At 41.9% G+C, this 17,114-nt stretch overlaps 1 protein-coding gene across 2 annotated transcripts in view; it reads left to right on the forward strand.

The window, feature by feature from the left end:
* LOC118411352 (rap guanine nucleotide exchange factor 2-like) overlaps positions 1-17,114 on the forward strand; it is a 93,024-nt gene that overhangs the window by 10,086 nt on the left and 65,824 nt on the right. For both annotated transcript variants that reach the window (XM_035813591.1, XM_035813592.1), the window contains exon 2: positions 3,548-3,950. In XM_035813591.1, coding sequence (XP_035669484.1) covers positions 3,882-3,950 — 69 coding nt within the window. In that variant the 5' untranslated portion in view covers positions 3,548-3,881. The remainder of the gene's footprint in view (positions 1-3,547; positions 3,951-17,114) is intronic.

The following is a 17,114-nucleotide window of genomic DNA, read 5'->3' on the forward strand; positions in this document are numbered from 1 at the left end:
TTGCAGGAGGAGCAGGTCTGAACCAGATTCATCACTTTCTCCTCTGTAAGGGAGAAGGTAAGGAGCAGGGAGTCGATCACCATGCCCATGAAGGTTATCTTCTGGGTGGGTATCAACTGTGATTTCTCCCAATTCAGGAGAAATCCTAGAGAAGTCAGGAGATCGATGACAAACTTCAGATTGTCCCTGCATTCTTGGGCTGACGTGCCCAGGATGAGGATGTCGTCCAGGTAAATGATTATGCGAATCCCCTGGGATCTGATCACTGCTATGATGGGTTTGGTGATCTTTGTGAAGGCTCTGGGTATGCAATTCAGCCCGAAAGGGCAGACTTGGAACTCCCACAGGCGAGATTGGAACTGAAACCTGAGGAGTTTGCGAAAGGATGGGTGTATGGGAATGTGGAAGTAAGCATCCTGGATATCCAGGGATGCCATCCAGTCTCCGGGACGTATGAGAGATTTGAGGTCTTGTAGTCCCTCCATCTTGAAATGTGGGGCCAACACATACTGATTGAGAGGTTTCAGATTTACGACCGGGCGCCAGCCGCCCGACTTCTTTGGAACCAGGAAGAGGCTGGCTACAAACTCTCCCGGTGTAGGCAGAACTTCCGTTATCGCCCCCTTCTGCAGAAGTGACTGAATCTCCTTTGAAATTAAGTCTGTCTCCTCTGTGGAACGATTCTGTTCTCGTGGTGCTACGCGTTGTATTGGTCGTCCTGTGAGCTGCGGCTTCAGACCCTGGATCGCCTGAAGGACCCAGGCGTCCGACGTAATGGCCTGCCACTGTGGCAGGAAGTGTTGTAGCCGGCCAGCTACTTGGGTAAGAGGCTGCAGCGCAGGGGGCGACCGGGGTGATACCACCAGGGAGGGGTGAGGTGTAACCTCTAGTTTTTTGTCTGGCGCTTCCCCTTGTGGAAGTTCTTTGAGCCCTGGGGTTTGTGTGAGTCACGAAAGGAGCGGTTAGATTGACCGTGGTGACGTCCTCCCCTGGAGCGGTGCCTCCCCCCAGGAAGGTTGGTACCAGAAGACTGTTGAGTCTTCGGTGATGCCGGTTTGTTGTAGAGAGGGGCCGGCTTGTTGGCAGCGAAACCTGAGCTGTTTAGCCTGGCCACTGTCTTTTCCGTTTTCTCACAGTCCTCAATGTTCTTGATGATATCCTCTCCCAGGAGCCACTTACATGTGGCATTGGTAAGGCGTCCATCGACATTCTGGGACTTCCCAGGCACCTTTTGCTTGTCGTGGACCAAGCATTTGAACCTTGGGTCCACCCACTCGTGGACCAGGCGGCGCCTCACTCCTGTGATTTCATTACAGACACTGCCCAGGAGTTGGCCCGTAACCTTCAGGTTGGTCACAAGTGTGTTAGCTAGTTCCGATAACTCCTTGTTATCGGACACAGTAAGGGGTACTATCGTGTCAAGAGACACTAGTAAGGGCTGTACTGCGCGCAGTACGTGCTCCTGGATTTTCTTGATAGAGTCATCGTGTTTGACCGCTTGGACCGAGTGTTTGATCCCCTCCCACTTCTCCCTCAAGAGAGGTTGTAGGTTTGGGGCCGAGACAGCTTCCAACTGGCTCTGGTCCAGTAAGTAAGGTTTGACGGTGGTGTCAAAAGTCTGCTGAGAAAACAACAGACACCTTTCATTTTTGAACCAGTTGAGTAGCTTGTCTGAAACAAGTACCCCTGTTTCCTTAGGTTCAATGGAAGTGAGGAGGTCGTAAGGGTCTGGAGGGGGGGACGTGGTCACCTCCTCCTCCTTCTGGTCAGGGATGAGTTCCTGTTCAACTTCAAGGTTCCGCTCCCGCTCATGAAGCTCTGATTCGGAGGGAGCAAGGACACTAATGTCGTCCCGAACCTGAGATGCCGACGGGCTGGTCGGGCGGTGACTCCTAGAACGGGACCGAGAGCGGGACGAGTAGCGACTCACGTCATCCCTTTGGCGGTGCAGGGGGGACCTGGACCGCTCATGGCGCCTGTGCCGACGATAGCGAGCATCGTCCTCGTCTTCCGAGCCGCTGCCGCTGGAAAAGCTTGAGAAGCGGCTCCTGGACCGACTGTTGCGGTCCGAAAAGGCCCGCATCGAACCAGACACTGCCTCAGCCACCATTTGTTGGAGGCCCTGCACAAACGCTGGATCTTGAAAGATCTGCGATCCGACTGACAGAACTTCGGTTCCCGCCAAATCGTGGGGGGAGCCGCCGTGTGCATGGTATGTGTGGTCCCCCGGCACCTCAGAGGTGGCGGGCGGGCCATGTGCGCTTGGCGCGATCGACTGATTTTGACCGTTTCCCGGCGCTGGAGCGGCAGGAAGGGTCCCCGGCGAATCCTGCTGGGTACCATCGGCTCGCTGGGAGGCGATGTAGCCGGGGGGAACTTGATTAGAAGACATATTGAGCTGAAAAACGCGCTGCCGAGTGGGTAATGAAAAATATCTTACCTCGCTCAGTCGAGCTAAGTTAGAAGAGGAGGATCCGGATGTGACGTGTGGTCACCCGGATGTTTTTCTTTGCTGTAAATAGCTGCCATCTAGCGAGCGCGTTAGGAACGCCATATGTTTCGGAGATTGCGACGGATAACTCTGCCAGAGCCGGACAGAGTACAGTGTGTTCAAAGGATCTAAGCTCGCACGAGCTCCATACACTTTACAGACTGAGTCTGTCTGCAAATAAAACCCCACGGGATCAGGTTTTTGATGAGGGATGTTTTGCCCCGCATGCAGTGGTTCTATTCCACCCACTTGTGCGACGATACGTGTTGCCCCAGGCTCTTGCTTACCTGCGTCCTGGCGAGTTTGACGATCTGTAGCAGATAACCCTTCAAATTGTACGTGACAAATTTGTAGGATCATAATTGACACCAGAATTACTTGTATACAAACAAAGCTGTGTTGTAAATGTGCATGTGTTGTTGTAGATTATGTTGTTGTTGTGTGTGGGGCAGGTGTGGTCTTTTTTGGATTGATCAGAATTTGATCTTATAATTACTTTAACATCGGTTGAGTGAAGAAAGTAATATACAGGTTGGTTAAGTCTCTTTTGATCGATGAACACACACACATTATTGGTCAATGAAAGATTGGCCTACATGAAATGCAAGAAGAGAGTAGAACAGTCTCCTAGTCCTAGCTTCAGGGATTCGAGCCCTGGACCAGCTTACAAGGACAAATTATGCACTAACTGCTAAGGTCCAGACCTTTTAATCTAGCGGTTAGTGCATTAGTGAATTTACCTGAATTAGTAAGAAAACAAATGATTTCGATTTTATTTCTGTGAACTCTTAAACACTTTTGTTAAGTGTAAAGGTATGATTTCCAGAATAGTCACCTTAAAGTTTACTGTTACGATGATGTGATAGTTTGTTTGTGCCTTTATTTTTATCTATAGTTGATCCCATCCTTGCCCTGACAACCACCCAACACTTGTCTTGTAATTATAACCTACTCTAGGTGAATTTAGTGTTTAAGGTCTTCTCTTTAATTTGTAGACATTGGGCAATCTATCGACCCCAGGTGACATCTCACTAAATCTTACTCTCTTCTTTACAGGTGCTCTGAATGGACATTGACAGAAGTAGGCCAGGGAAACCATCTACAGTATAGACCCAAGTCTTCCCTGCGGATACGGTACGCCGGAGAGTTGTGCTCCCATCGGCGTTTCCCTCCGACCAATCAAGTTAAAACTTTAATGATCAGAATGGGAGGGGAGCCAAGTCTACGAGCTCCTGCTATCGATCGCTGTCTGGATTTTATTCCCTGTTGGATATCCTAGGAGATCGCCAGCTTCGCTGCAGAGCGGTCATCAGCATTAACTCCTGCTCCAGAGTACTCCTCTAGAGGGTATTGATTGGTTCTGAAGAGCCGTCGCCAGCAGGTGATCGTCATGGCGTCTTACGTTGACAGGCAGCTGCGGAAGAGCCTTATGACTCCACCCAATGAGAGGACTCCCCAGGTACTAAACAGTTGTTACTTTCAAGTTGAATTAATCCTTTGTCTTTCTTGGGTGGTAAGCAGACTGTAAAAGAATCGTACTGCTCTGCTATACTACTGAACTGGTACTACTACTAGGTCATCCCTGATAGATCTATGCAGATTTTTAAATTTACTAGTAGGGTGTTTAATCCCAAATGTCTGGATTATTTTGCTAAAATTTTAAGTAGGCGACTACTTAGAGGATCCACTTAACTTTCATATTCACGGTACTGTTACATTTTTGATCATCATAGTCTACTAATTCATCCCTTGTACAGATAGAATCTCCTTATCAATGTATACTGACTTGTCCTGTTTACTATTACATTTCTGTACCCATCTTTTATTTTCATGTTTGCTGACATGTCTTTTTAATATTATTTTGTTTGGTATTTATGTTTTCAGGACAGTGCTCACATAAGACATTGTGCTCTCTGCCCAATGTGAATAAAATGAAATGAAATTCATATAGAAATTGTGCACCCTCCTACACTTAAGGACCATTGTAATAAATTTTTGGAGAGTACCCTGGTAACAGAGGTGATGTAAGGTCATGCTCTCAGTCTCTGGTCAGGGACAGTGGAGGAGAAGGTTAGGAGGATGATAATTACCTGGCTAGATGAGACACACCTGTTGTAGTCTCACACAGACCTGCAGTAATTTGTGAACTGATGGCACAGATCAGCTCAAATGACATCCTGGGTTCATTGGAATTTGAGCTGTAGTTAGGGACAGGTGGTTGATAATTCCACTGCTGGATCAGTTGGGGTTTGAGTCCTGCCCTTAACCCTTTGGTCAATTGGTGGGGCTCTGAACCATGGTACACACAATCAGAGTCAGGGCTGTCTCCGGCTTCAAATGATTTTGCATTATACTCATTGTTAGGGAGGTCTTTGTTAGATCTGTCATTTAGAAAATATATTTTTGCCTAAGTCACACACAGATTTTTTTTGACAAATGGGGTGAAATTTTTGTTCATCCTAATAGCCAAATTTCTGTACTTGGAAACAACTTACAAATCAATAAGATAACTAAAGAAGTATTGAAATGCTAGAACTCAGCAGCTTGCTTGGGGGCATTCCAAGACTCTCCTTTATGTAAGAAGGAAAATAAACAGCCCACCCATGACTTCACTCTAACCTTGGAACTTGACCCTCTCAGCAAGATTACACTGTGATGTATCATCAAGAGTACACTCCTACTTTGTTTCCAAGGACTGAAACAGATTGGCTTTTTGTCAAGGTTCATGAAGAAAGACACAGGGAAGTCAATATTGCCGCCAAGGCAAGCCCCAAAGCTATATACTGTACACAGTAATGGGTTTGGTAATCTGAAAAATAAATGTTTGCCCGTACATTAGGGGATGTGGTGCTCTTGGCAGGTGGAAGTCTTTCTAAAGCGTGGCATCTATCGCTAAGTTAGGTTCATAGGAGGTGAGCCTAACAAGAACCGTTGAACTAGCCTGAAGTCACTTCTAAAGAATGTCTCCTTGATCCCTTAATCGTTTGTCTTGCTGATCCACATCCATCTTTTCTTTCTTTTATAGTGTAGGGTTCTTGCCAGGGCAGTTGAGCGCAGTTGACCCCTATGGCTTTGATATGACCTCCTCTATGTTGTGTTTAAATTAAAAAATTGAAAAAAAAAACAACAACATCAGGGTGGGCCCGGTAGTAATTGTATGGCACCCAGGCTATGTTTTAATCAGTGCAGGAAGGGCTTTTGTATTGCCTTGTGACAATGGTAGAAGAATGTTGGCTTTATTTTATATTAGTAAGATTTTGTGTGCAAAATGCAGGAAATGTAGTTACCCCCAAACCGTTAAGTGCCACCTCTGTATCACTTGCAACATGGTTTCGTCAGTGACAAGATGCCCCCTGTGGCTGTGCTATGGAAAGTCCTGGTGTGAACCCTAGCTACAGTGATTACTGATAGATGTTGAAGGAAGGCTGTTATGGTCAGTGAAATGTAGACCCTATGACAAGTTGTGGCCAGAAGATGCTCTCTGAGATATCTAGTGGCTGTAAGCTCTTAGATTACAGGAGGATGTTGTGTTTATTTGAAAGGTCTTGTAGGGTTACATAGATCAGGCCACTGAGAGGTATAAACAGATACCAGAATGGATGGACTACCGACTACTGCTTGTAACAGAATTAGATAGCTCAGAGCTCCAAATTCACTTCTGGAAATAGGTGACACAAACTAGATGCAATCCAGGGCTGTAAATAGCCCCTCCCTGGCCGGAGGTTGTCTGGGTTGCTATAAGTATAAGTTCATGAGTCAATCAGGCTTGGTGCACAGGCAACTATCCGAAAAAATAAAGGTGCACAGAAATATACTGATTGCACAACGATAATGATATTTGATAAGTACAACAAAGGCTTTATTACCACAAATTCATGAAATTATGTACCTGTACATTGTGTAAGGATGACAGTTTGATTTGGTAGCCAAAATGTGCAGGTATGTAACAATTGAGAGGGTATAGAATTACACCAGGTAAGGTACCAGACAGACAACTGTTCCAAATAACTTGCATATAATTGTCCTGTAACTGTACACCATTGGTTGGTTTTCCCGCCATTTGGTGTGTTTTTGTTTAGGGTTGCCTGAAGGCTGTTGCAGAGGTCAGTTGGAAAGGTCATGGAACCCCACAAGTGAAAGGTAGATGCTACAAAAAGGGGTTATATTCCCATGGCCTGCTATTCAGGAACAAAAACACATCCTTTGAAATACAGGCCGTTAACAAAAGTAATGATAGCTTTTCCTTATATCGTCATGTGTTATCTTCTCGTCTGGTATCTGTAATGTGCAAAAAATTACAGGGAAGATATTGAGTTATAATCCCTTTTTTAGAAGCACACAGTAGCCCTCTCTGTTCTTGGTGGTATTAGTAGCTCTAATGATATTACTGGTCCTAGGAAGGAAAAGATGAAAGGGACCTGAAAAAGCAATCTTCATCTGATTGCAGCAATTGCCAGGCATATAAGACAAATTGTATTTCCTTATCTTGGTATATCTACTATGATAACAGACCCTGCACATTATGATTATCAAGCACTTTGAATATTTTCAGCTAGAATTTTTTGCTGATTACGTTATTTTCCAGACATTTTTCATAATCATTTGTTAGATTTACATTTTGTAATACATGTAATGGAATAGAAATATTACAATAAGATATCGTCATGTTTGACTTCCTTTGAAAATTTGTGCCAAACAAAGAAAACTCAGCTCAAACATTGCCATTGTATCCAAACACATTCAGTGACCCATTTAAAAACTGGTGTTAAAAAATTTATGAGCCAGAAAAGTGGTGTCCAGTGTGAGTAGATTTGTCTGTAGGTGTGAAGTGGACCATCGTAAATCACCTGATGTCTGTATGTGTATGTGTATGTGTGTGTCAGGTGGTTGCTCGTCCAGCGTAACGAGTTCTCCTGTGGAAAGCCTTTTTGGTTTGATTAGGTTAGTAGTTGTCCAGCAGTCTGGAGTGAGCTCACATTCCAAGTTTACTCTAAAAGGGGTTGTTGCAGGGTTGTAGTAATGGAAAGGGAAATCGAGTGACGTTGGCTAGTATTAATGCTATGTTGTATGTAGCTTTTCTACTGCTCCTGTACATGTACACTCAGCCAAGCATACCAGGGCACTTCTCTTCTTCTCAATGTGTTGGGTTCTTGCAGAGGTTAGATGCCATAAGCTCCCTCATACACAAGGCTGACGGCTTCATGTCACCATCCGAAATGGTGATGCAACCCTTTTCCAGTCAAGGGTTGTTGAACTTGAAGGGTTTCTTTCAAATGATCAATAGATAATTGCTGTTTTGCAGTCTTCCTAAATTATGATAGATACTCACTGCTACAATTGACCAGCTCTAGTATAGAAATGGTTACTCCTGGGACATATCTTTGTTTCTTAGCACTGATTGTCATGCAAAGGAAATTCCATTTACAGCAGATACCCAGTACATCAAATGTGTCTACTTCCTTGCTTATGAATAGGATAAGACATCTTTTGTGTGTTATTGAGCAAATATCCCCAGTGTGGGACCACAACTGGTTCAATAGATGACAGAGAATTTCCGGTCAGGTTTCTGAATGAATGCCATAGAAAATCTAGCTCCCAGCTGTTTCCAGTGCCCAGGTATTGTTATGCAGTTTCATTCATGACCCAGCTCCCTGGTATTGACTGTCTATGGGTCAGCCTTGCCCTCTTTCTGAGGACATAACAAATCCCAGACTCCAGTTTTGGCCACCAGCATATAGCATTTCATTTTTTTGGGCCTTATTGCCTCTGCCCGGGATGAAGAATATTTACTGGTCAGGTGTTCAGCTTCCCTCTAACAGCTTCCTTTCAAATTGTTAGATGTACAAAATGTAGTAATGCTATGATGTTATATTAGAAGTAGGGAAGTACTGTCAAAGCACTCTCATTGCCATGTGAACTTCTATCTATAGATTACTGAAGTTCGGGCCAGGTCACATATGTCGCACGGTTGTCGTACAATCACAAAAGTTGTGGGCATTCTCGGGACAGCCTTGCATGTGTCATACAAAATTCAGCTGTTTTGTTATGGAAAATGCAGCCTATTGAAGTTACATCTTTGTCTGTAGACTGTTCTGTCATAGCCTGAACAAAGTTCTAAATTACAACAAATTATGCACAATATTTCTACAGGGTTATATGCCGCTGAGGCAAATGTACTGTGAACTATAAATTATGGTTTTACCAAATGGTATTGGCACATACTTGCGTGTAGGCTCATTACTGATTCTACCTCATAATCACTTCCATCCTTTGGCCTTTATCAAAGTTTACGGTAGAAACTAGAATGTTTCAAAAGACGAGAGATGACTTGATAAGATGGCATTTATTGCGGTGCTAGTATATTTCCTACTATTACAGGTAAAATGACACATCCTTTTTCATAGTACATCTAACTAATGTTTGTAAAATGATGACATACACTATCAATTAAAATACATGTACAGTATTTACATTTTACTGGACAAAAGTAGATTATTGATTTGTTCAGATACTGCGTAGACATGGCCTATGTATTAGACAGTTTTCAATCTAAAGCTAGTTTTTAGGGGTGAAAAGGTTGCTTGTGAAAAATACTAAGCAGAGGCGGCGGCAGCAAATTTCGCATGGGGGGGCGAACTTTACTGACAGAACTTTGCAGCGCGCTACCCGTCCCGTCACCCGGAGGCGCGACCATCCTAGAAATCTTGAAATCCTTGAAATCTTGACCCTCTAAAACGCCGTTTCCTTCGTTTTGACGGGCAAATTTTGCTGCCAGACTAAGCTAAATTTGAAGGCAATTCTGTAAGAAAGACACATGGTTTTTAATAGCGAGGCCGATGCCCCAAAAATATTTTCATGATTTCGAGTACCGAAGGTGCAAGCTGTCGCAAGGTTGGTCTGGGGAAATTTCGAAATCTGCACCCTCTGAAATGCCATTTTCTGTATTTTTAGGGACAAATTTTGCTTGCAGACTATGCTAAATCTAATGGCATTTTTGTCATAGAAAGAAATTGAGGGCGATGACCCACACAAATTTTCACCATTTTATCTGATAAAAGCTCCTTGGTCGTTGTGAGCGCCCGAGGCGCAAGTTATCGCTAGGGAGTTACGGAGAAAATTTTGAAATCTTGACCGTCTGAAACTTCATTTCCTGCATTTGGGGGCCACATTCTGCTTGTAAACTAAGCTAAGTACGATAGTTAAATTCAGTTTAAAATATTTTTGAGAGCGACACTCCCGCAACATATTGTCCTTCGCCGAAGACGCGGGCCGTCACAAGGGAGGTCTGGCAAAATTTTGAAATCGGGACTCTCTGAAACGCCATTTCTTGCATTTCGGGGGTAAATTTTGCCGTTAGACTAGCTTGATTTAATGAAATTTCCATCATCAAAAAAATACACAAGGTTTCAGCTTGCTTTTCTGGGGGGGCGACGCCCCCCAACATATTTTCCGGGGGCGCTGCCCCCCTGGTATACACACATGTACATTTAGATTTGTGCTCACGCTACTTTGAATGAGGAAGTGACCTTTGAATCTTCTGTCTCCCTTTGAGTCTTTTTGTTCCTTTTGTTATGTAAACAATTCTGTCTGACCAGAGCAGAAACAGCTGAATGTATTTGTCACTGTTTAAATCACAGTGGAGAAAGACTTCCCCAACAAAAGAGAGATTAGTTCTCTCAGCATCATGGGATAATTATAAAGCCTTGTTATAATCACCCCCGACAATGGTAAGATTGTTATTGTGTGAGGTAACTAGTAAAATGCTAGTTCTAACTTCCAACAGCATCGGCATTGATTTTTTTAAACAATGGGTTGTGAGTTTATTACCTTCATGAAAAATGAAGGTATTGTTTTTGGTGTGTGTCTGTGTTTTTGTTTCCCTATATTTGTTGTTATCATGATTCAAGAATGGCTGGATGGATTATCATGACACAAGACGAGGGCCATGGTTGATTTTTGGCCCCCTGGCATGTGATTTTGGTATTGCAGCAGACCTCTCTGTTATTTTTGTCTTTTGTCTTTGACATGTTGTGGTCTTTTTTTCTGAATATTCATACATGCAGATGCCCCCAACACATAGGTTGCACGATAATCTAAAATCTTGGTAGAGTGCTCTCACTCAGTCCATGATGGATGAAATATGTCCTAATTTTTCATATGGCTGTTTCACCAAAATGTTGTATTTACGTAACACACGATGAAGACGAAATTAAGTTTTTTTAAAGAATGTAAGGAGATAATCATTTTTCACTTTTCGATTTTTGCTGCACTTAGGCCCACTTCAAACAGACAACACTTATATAGTCGTGCGACTGTTATTGACTATTCGTTGTGGGCAACGGTTGTCTTTAGACATGCGTTCAGAGTATTGCGGGACATCCGCGGCGCAGGATTCTACTGCGGTGCGTGCGTGACCCACAGTGACCTCTTGCTTGCAAATTAAAAATGGCGGGAGAATTCGTAATTTTCGTCATGCAGCAGATTACTATTCTTTTGCTTGCAAACAAACATTGTCCCCAACAAAGAATGACACAGGGACGGGAAAATCTGGAATTAAACCTGGCGTTTGCGGCCGCCGGTGGTATTACAGATTACTACTAGTATCATGAAGGATGTAGCCACTGGTGGCGGGGCATTGCGCTGGAACAGGCAGTTTCTGATGACAAAAATACGTTTCCATCACTGACTGCATGTATATTTACGGAGAAAAATGCCCTTTCAAATAGAAAAAAACATGCTGCATGCGCAGGCTTATTAGCATATGATCCAGTCCCGTCGCCGGCAACGATTTTTCTTTAGACATGTGAGGAATAGCCGCGGACCCCCCGCTGAAGGGTCGCGCGACTTGGTCCGAGGTGGTGGCACGATGATTCCATAAAAACCCTCGCACGACTATTTTGATCCTCTTTAGACAGCCTAAAAATATTGTCGCCGGCAACGTTGTCGACAACAACAGTCGCATGACTATGAAAGTGTTGTCTGTCTAAAGTCTGATAAAAAGATGATATCACAATTTTTTTGTGCTTTGATGAACATTTTAACAGAACTATTTTCAATTCAGCCTTTCAAATTTACTAATTTCACATGATAAAATTATGATTTGCTTTGATGAACATTAAGAAAGAAATATTTCCAGCCCTCTAATTTTGCCGTACAGTTTTAATGCACAGAATGACATCATGATGAAATCTAACAAGGTAGACGTCCATTAGCAGTGCACATAATTTGAACTCCGTCGGAATCTGAGAGATGGCAGATGGGGAAAATGACATTAGTGCTTTGGCATTCCTTCTTCATTTCCTCCCAAACCAAATTAAGCTGGAGGTTAGCAGTACTTAACAATCATTTATCAGGCTTCAAACTTGGCTTCTATACTGACAGTGACACCATGAATTCTAAGTGGGTAAGGAACATTGTCTCTGTGGCTCAACTGTTAGCAGCTCTCACTTTTGACTCCTGCTTCTAATGAGTTGATAACTAAGAGACCCTGGTTCAAGTCCATGGGTCATCACTCATGACATCTCGTCTTCCTAAATCAGACAAAGTCTTTCAACTCTTCAAGAGCTGAGAAAATTTTCATCTGTGTTAGAAGGGACATGTAGTGTGTGTATTCAGGGAAGGGAGAATCTAAGCAATTGACATGATGAACTTCTTCCATTTATATAGTTTTATGCCAAATGATTCTGTGCATGTATGTGTTATAAGTGTGTATGGGATAGGGTTGGGTGGCATGCACCTCTGCGTAGGTTCAGGGCATCCCTAGCAAGAAAAAATTGTCAAAGGACATAATTCCTCTGGTAGAAATGCTGGTCTGAAGGTGATTAGCGAATATGTTAATGATGCCAGATGTAAAGGTAGCAGTCAGACTCAATTAGGTATCAAACCCTTACTTTTACGCTCTCTGAGTACTAGTAAGTTCAGGTCGTCCCTTGCTAGAGAAGGATGTCAAACTCTGTTCCTTTGGCAGAAATGCTGGTTTGAAGGTGATTAGCCTGAATGTTAATGAGGCCAGGTATAAAGGTAGTGTTCAGACTGAAGCCAACGATTATTTACTCTTTTACACATTCCTAAGGTAACCAATGCCTGTGTTTATGGTCTATTGTGCAGTGGTATGTTTATGGGCCTTGTGTACATAAGAATTGCATAGGTAGGATGGGAAGTTCCAAACCAGACCCTGTAGGTGCTAATGCTGGACGTCGCTGGTTTATGTGGATATCCTGATAGTTTTGACTCATCAAGTTGGTATGTAGAACACTTGTATCCAACCATCAGTTTCAAACCCTGACTTTTACGATAGCCCATAAGTTATAAGCTTGGGGATCGTCCTTGTTTCCCATACCAATCTGTTGTGCCAAAACTGCCCAACATCACTCTACTTGAAATGGCAGAAAATTGAAGATATCATCGTAAGAAGGAAATCATTTCTCTAAAAGAGATTAAGATTGAGGTCATGGTACTTGTGACTGCTAGGGCGAAAATCTAAAGGCATGTATGTTTGGTCAAAAGGTATATAAAGAATGATAGAACTTGATGACCTTTTCCTTTGGTAAGGACAAGGTGCCATAAGATTAATAGATTTCCTGTATTGCATCTTGACATTGATGTATACATGCAGGCTAATAAAACATATTGATATTTGAAGATGGAAGACTTGAATTTAAGTTTAGAACCTGTCTTTGGCAGAATGTAGCTTAGCAAATATTTTTGTTACCATGTAGATACATCCGCTGTAGAGTACGTGTCTGACGTACATGTAAATTGTGACCTTTGACCTCCTCACAACAAAGAATTCATTTGGTCTAACTGCTCGTAAAAGTGTACCTCTGCTGTCAACTTTATGTAATGTTATGCTTATGGAGTAAATGTTTAAAAAAAGCAACATTGAGCCCCCTGTCCTCCAAACAGTATGGCAACCATATTTGTCCATAGCGTTGTAGGTAAGGTCAAGAATCTCTTGTTTGTCTTTATAGGTAACCTTAAAACCAAACTTACATACCTGTGGAAGGAAACTTGTGATATAATCTAGGTCAAAGTGACCTGGTAGGTTAAATGCACATTGGGCTTAATTTACTTTGTCAAGTTTCATCACTAAAAAAATACATTAAAAGATTCATAATCCCAAATTTGGAAGTGATATTTCGGAAGATTTTGTTCTATTTACTTTACACAAAGTAAAAACATACATAGGGATTTCTAAACAAAATACTGTTTTGTATTACATGTATGTGAATTGTGCTGGGGAAGAAGGAGACAAATATGGTCCTTTCCCACATTTCTTAGAATTTACATTTTGATGTCAATTGTCAAACATTTTAATGCTTTTTCATATTTCTTATATTATGAAAAAATATGTACTGCAGATTTTTTGCTCCCCTTTAACAAAGAAAATGTCAGTAGGTCTTCCCTATTGCTATGTTTTGTGCAAAGATAAAAGATAATTAGACTTAATGGCTGTTGATTTTCTCTTTTTCTCTGTTGTGCTTGCTGTCTTAAATAGAAAGACTGGTGTGTAACCTTCAGTTCTAACACAGGTCAGCCTGTTAAGTCCAATGGGACATGCTAGATTCCCATGATGCATGACACAAGGAATTGTAGAAAACGGGGAAATGGTCGCTTGGATGTAATGTTGCAACTGAAAGAAAATAGAGTGCTTTGATTGATTTTAAGTTAAAGGTTGAAAGTAGGGTTTTACTAATAAAAGGGGAAAGTTTGTGGTTTTAAATTCTAAGTTGATATGTCACCATGAAAAATGTGAATATAAAACCACTTCAAACATTTCCCCATTTACAGTATGCAGCCTGCTTGCATAATGTAATTTTACCTGTGCTCTATAGACCACCTGTCACATGCATGAAATTAAGTCATAAACTGTCAGATAATTTTTCTGTCAATATTTTCCAAATATGTTTTGCCTAAGCCACACAGTCACATTGAAAATCAATCTATCAAGAGAGAAACAATGCAGTGACCATGCAGTGAGATGTGAGGGGTGTCCAGATGGTCAATTGATCGACCTGGATAATCATATCTACTGTTCTGAATATGAAAGACACTACATGATACAGCATCTGTTCCTCCTGTGTTACATGCTTTGTCTAGCAGCATGCTATCTTAATCTAGTTATGTTCTCATCTTAATCTAGCTATAGTCTCATGTAGATAACTGCTGCTCTTTTCCTGTTCCTCTCTCTCAGCAGACAAGACTGACAAGAGGGTTTGCATGGGTGGGGGGAAGGGGTGACTTCTGTCAACGCATGCATTTATGCTGAATTCTGAACAAAACCCTACATATTAATAAAAAAATATGCTAAAATCAAGGTCGCCTTGCTACAAATTACATGAATAAAACGGCTTTCCCTATAAATTACATGATGAAAGCAAAATAGGCTGCCTATGCCGTATGCCTTACTGAAAAAAGCATGCAGACCCTTCTACAGGTACAGGTAAAACAACCTGCGTATCTGCCACAACCCTTACTGTAACTCCTTTTGACTTTCGCTGTGGTTTTATTTTGTGGTCGGATTGGAGTTAAAAGTACTCTTTGGCTGTGTTTTGAATTTGTGGTTGAAACAATTTTGTAGTTCAGTAGTAATACATTGGAAACATATTTTCGGGATGTCATGATTTTCTGGCGGAGAGCCTGATTACAAAAGAAATGTGAGCACGTTTTTCCCTTGGCGGAATTAATGAATTTGGTGCCATTCTTTCCTGTGCATGTTTGCACTTGGAAGTGACATAAGCCTCAGCACGAGACCCAGACATTGTATGATTTGCATGTAAGAATCAGAGACAGGTGGTACCAGTCTACTAATGAGGAACAGTGTGGAAAGGGCACGCTCCAACACTTGGGAGTGAGGACAACCTGAGAGCTAGAGTTCAAGCCTGGGCTGTTTACATGTCAGTTATACAAAGTGTAGCGTAAGTGATGGCACGTACTCTTGGTTGCCTAAAGATTTGTTCAATTAGTAAGCACTTGTTAGCATGGAAGTTGTAAAGTTTAGTCTGAAAAAAAAAAAAGAAGAATTTTCTATGACATTTTAGTTGTGAGTAATCAAAACCAGGACTGTCGACTGGCTTTGATTCTCTTCCGTCACTCCCATTGTCACTTAATGTCATGAAGTTCAGATTTATTGGATGGATTTGGATAGAATAAAGTTTTTTTAGGCTCATTAGCATATAACGCCATTTGGAAAATCGCGCTATATGTTTATGACTGCAAGCGCCATGGGTGTCCGGCCCCCTATGTTCTAGATCCCTCCCGACATCTCCACAGATATCGGTAAAAACTGTGTGTAGATTGGGCCTTAGTCTTCACATTTAGATCTAAAAGACAGCTATCTTCATAGATTGTTCAAAGGTCTGAGAATAAGCTCCACTTCTTTTGTCATAGGACTACTTCTAGTAATAATCAAACTTACCTTGACTGCTTGATTTGAATTTCTGACAATAGATAAAAATCTGTAGTAACAGTGGTTATGATGCAAGATCTGGGATATATATTTTATACAGTATATATATACATACACATAATCAAACAAGGATAGTGAGTGAGTGACACACACACACCTTGTGCCCCATCAAGACTTGTTACCATAAGATCTGTCAAACAGTTGAAAGTGTTATGTCTACTGTGTCACAGGTTGGATATGTTCTACTATGATCGTACTCATATGTTGGTCTGGTACTACTTTTAATTGAAATGGATGGGGATTTCCGTTTTGTTGATTGTTTTATTACTGGATTTTATGGTAGGTACATCAGCTCACTGAAGAGCTACTGTTCCACTGACTATGACAGAGAAGACAGACATTATACTATTTATAGGTTTACCGGTATAATTGTACTTGGGAAATTCTAGTTCTTTTGGAGAACCATGATGAACAGTGGACCACTGATTAACGTTCTGTCTTAAGTGCTGCAACCACTTCCTGTAATGTGCATCTTGGGTGAGTGATGCAGCCGAAATTCAAACTTCCTGCTTCTTGGTCCTGCACTCCAGATGCAGGGCCACTAACCACTGGACTCCACACATTAGAATAGATGGCAATCAATCAATAATCGAGGAGAGCTTCAAGTACCTTCAATCAAAATTGCTCCATCTATTGCTAATGAAGCACAGGACTTGAGATAACATCAAACATGTTAAAGGTTCAGGTATTTCTGCAGTATTTCTGACGAACCTCTCAACCTTTGCATGGATCCAGATGTGTCAAAACAACAAAGTTAGTGAAGAACACTGGAGCCTTTCCGGAGGTAGTACAGACAAGCTATGTAGCACTTAGCTGCAACTTTGTAAGACATCATTCAGAAAGAAAGATAAAAGACTAGTTATATACGCGAGCCACATTGTGGTATGTAGTGGTTTATGCACTGAAGACTTGTTTCAAAGAGACGTGTGTTGTTTTCACATGCTATTCCAAGGCCCCAGCAATTTCATTTCTTGGTTGTTTGATTATTTCAGGAAGGTGATATAGCAGGCAGGTGAAATGAAGCAAGCAAGCAAACAAAAAGCAACTTAAAGATGAACATGGTGCAAGAAGCAAAGAGCTTGCATTTTTTTTAAATGAACATTAATCCTCTTTTTGCTGGTCTTTGTTACACTTACAGAGAATTAAAAGTTACAT

Source organism: Branchiostoma floridae, chromosome 3, assembly GCF_000003815.2.
Source record: "Branchiostoma floridae strain S238N-H82 chromosome 3, Bfl_VNyyK, whole genome shotgun sequence".
Lineage (NCBI taxonomy): Eukaryota > Metazoa > Chordata > Leptocardii > Amphioxiformes > Branchiostomatidae > Branchiostoma > Branchiostoma floridae.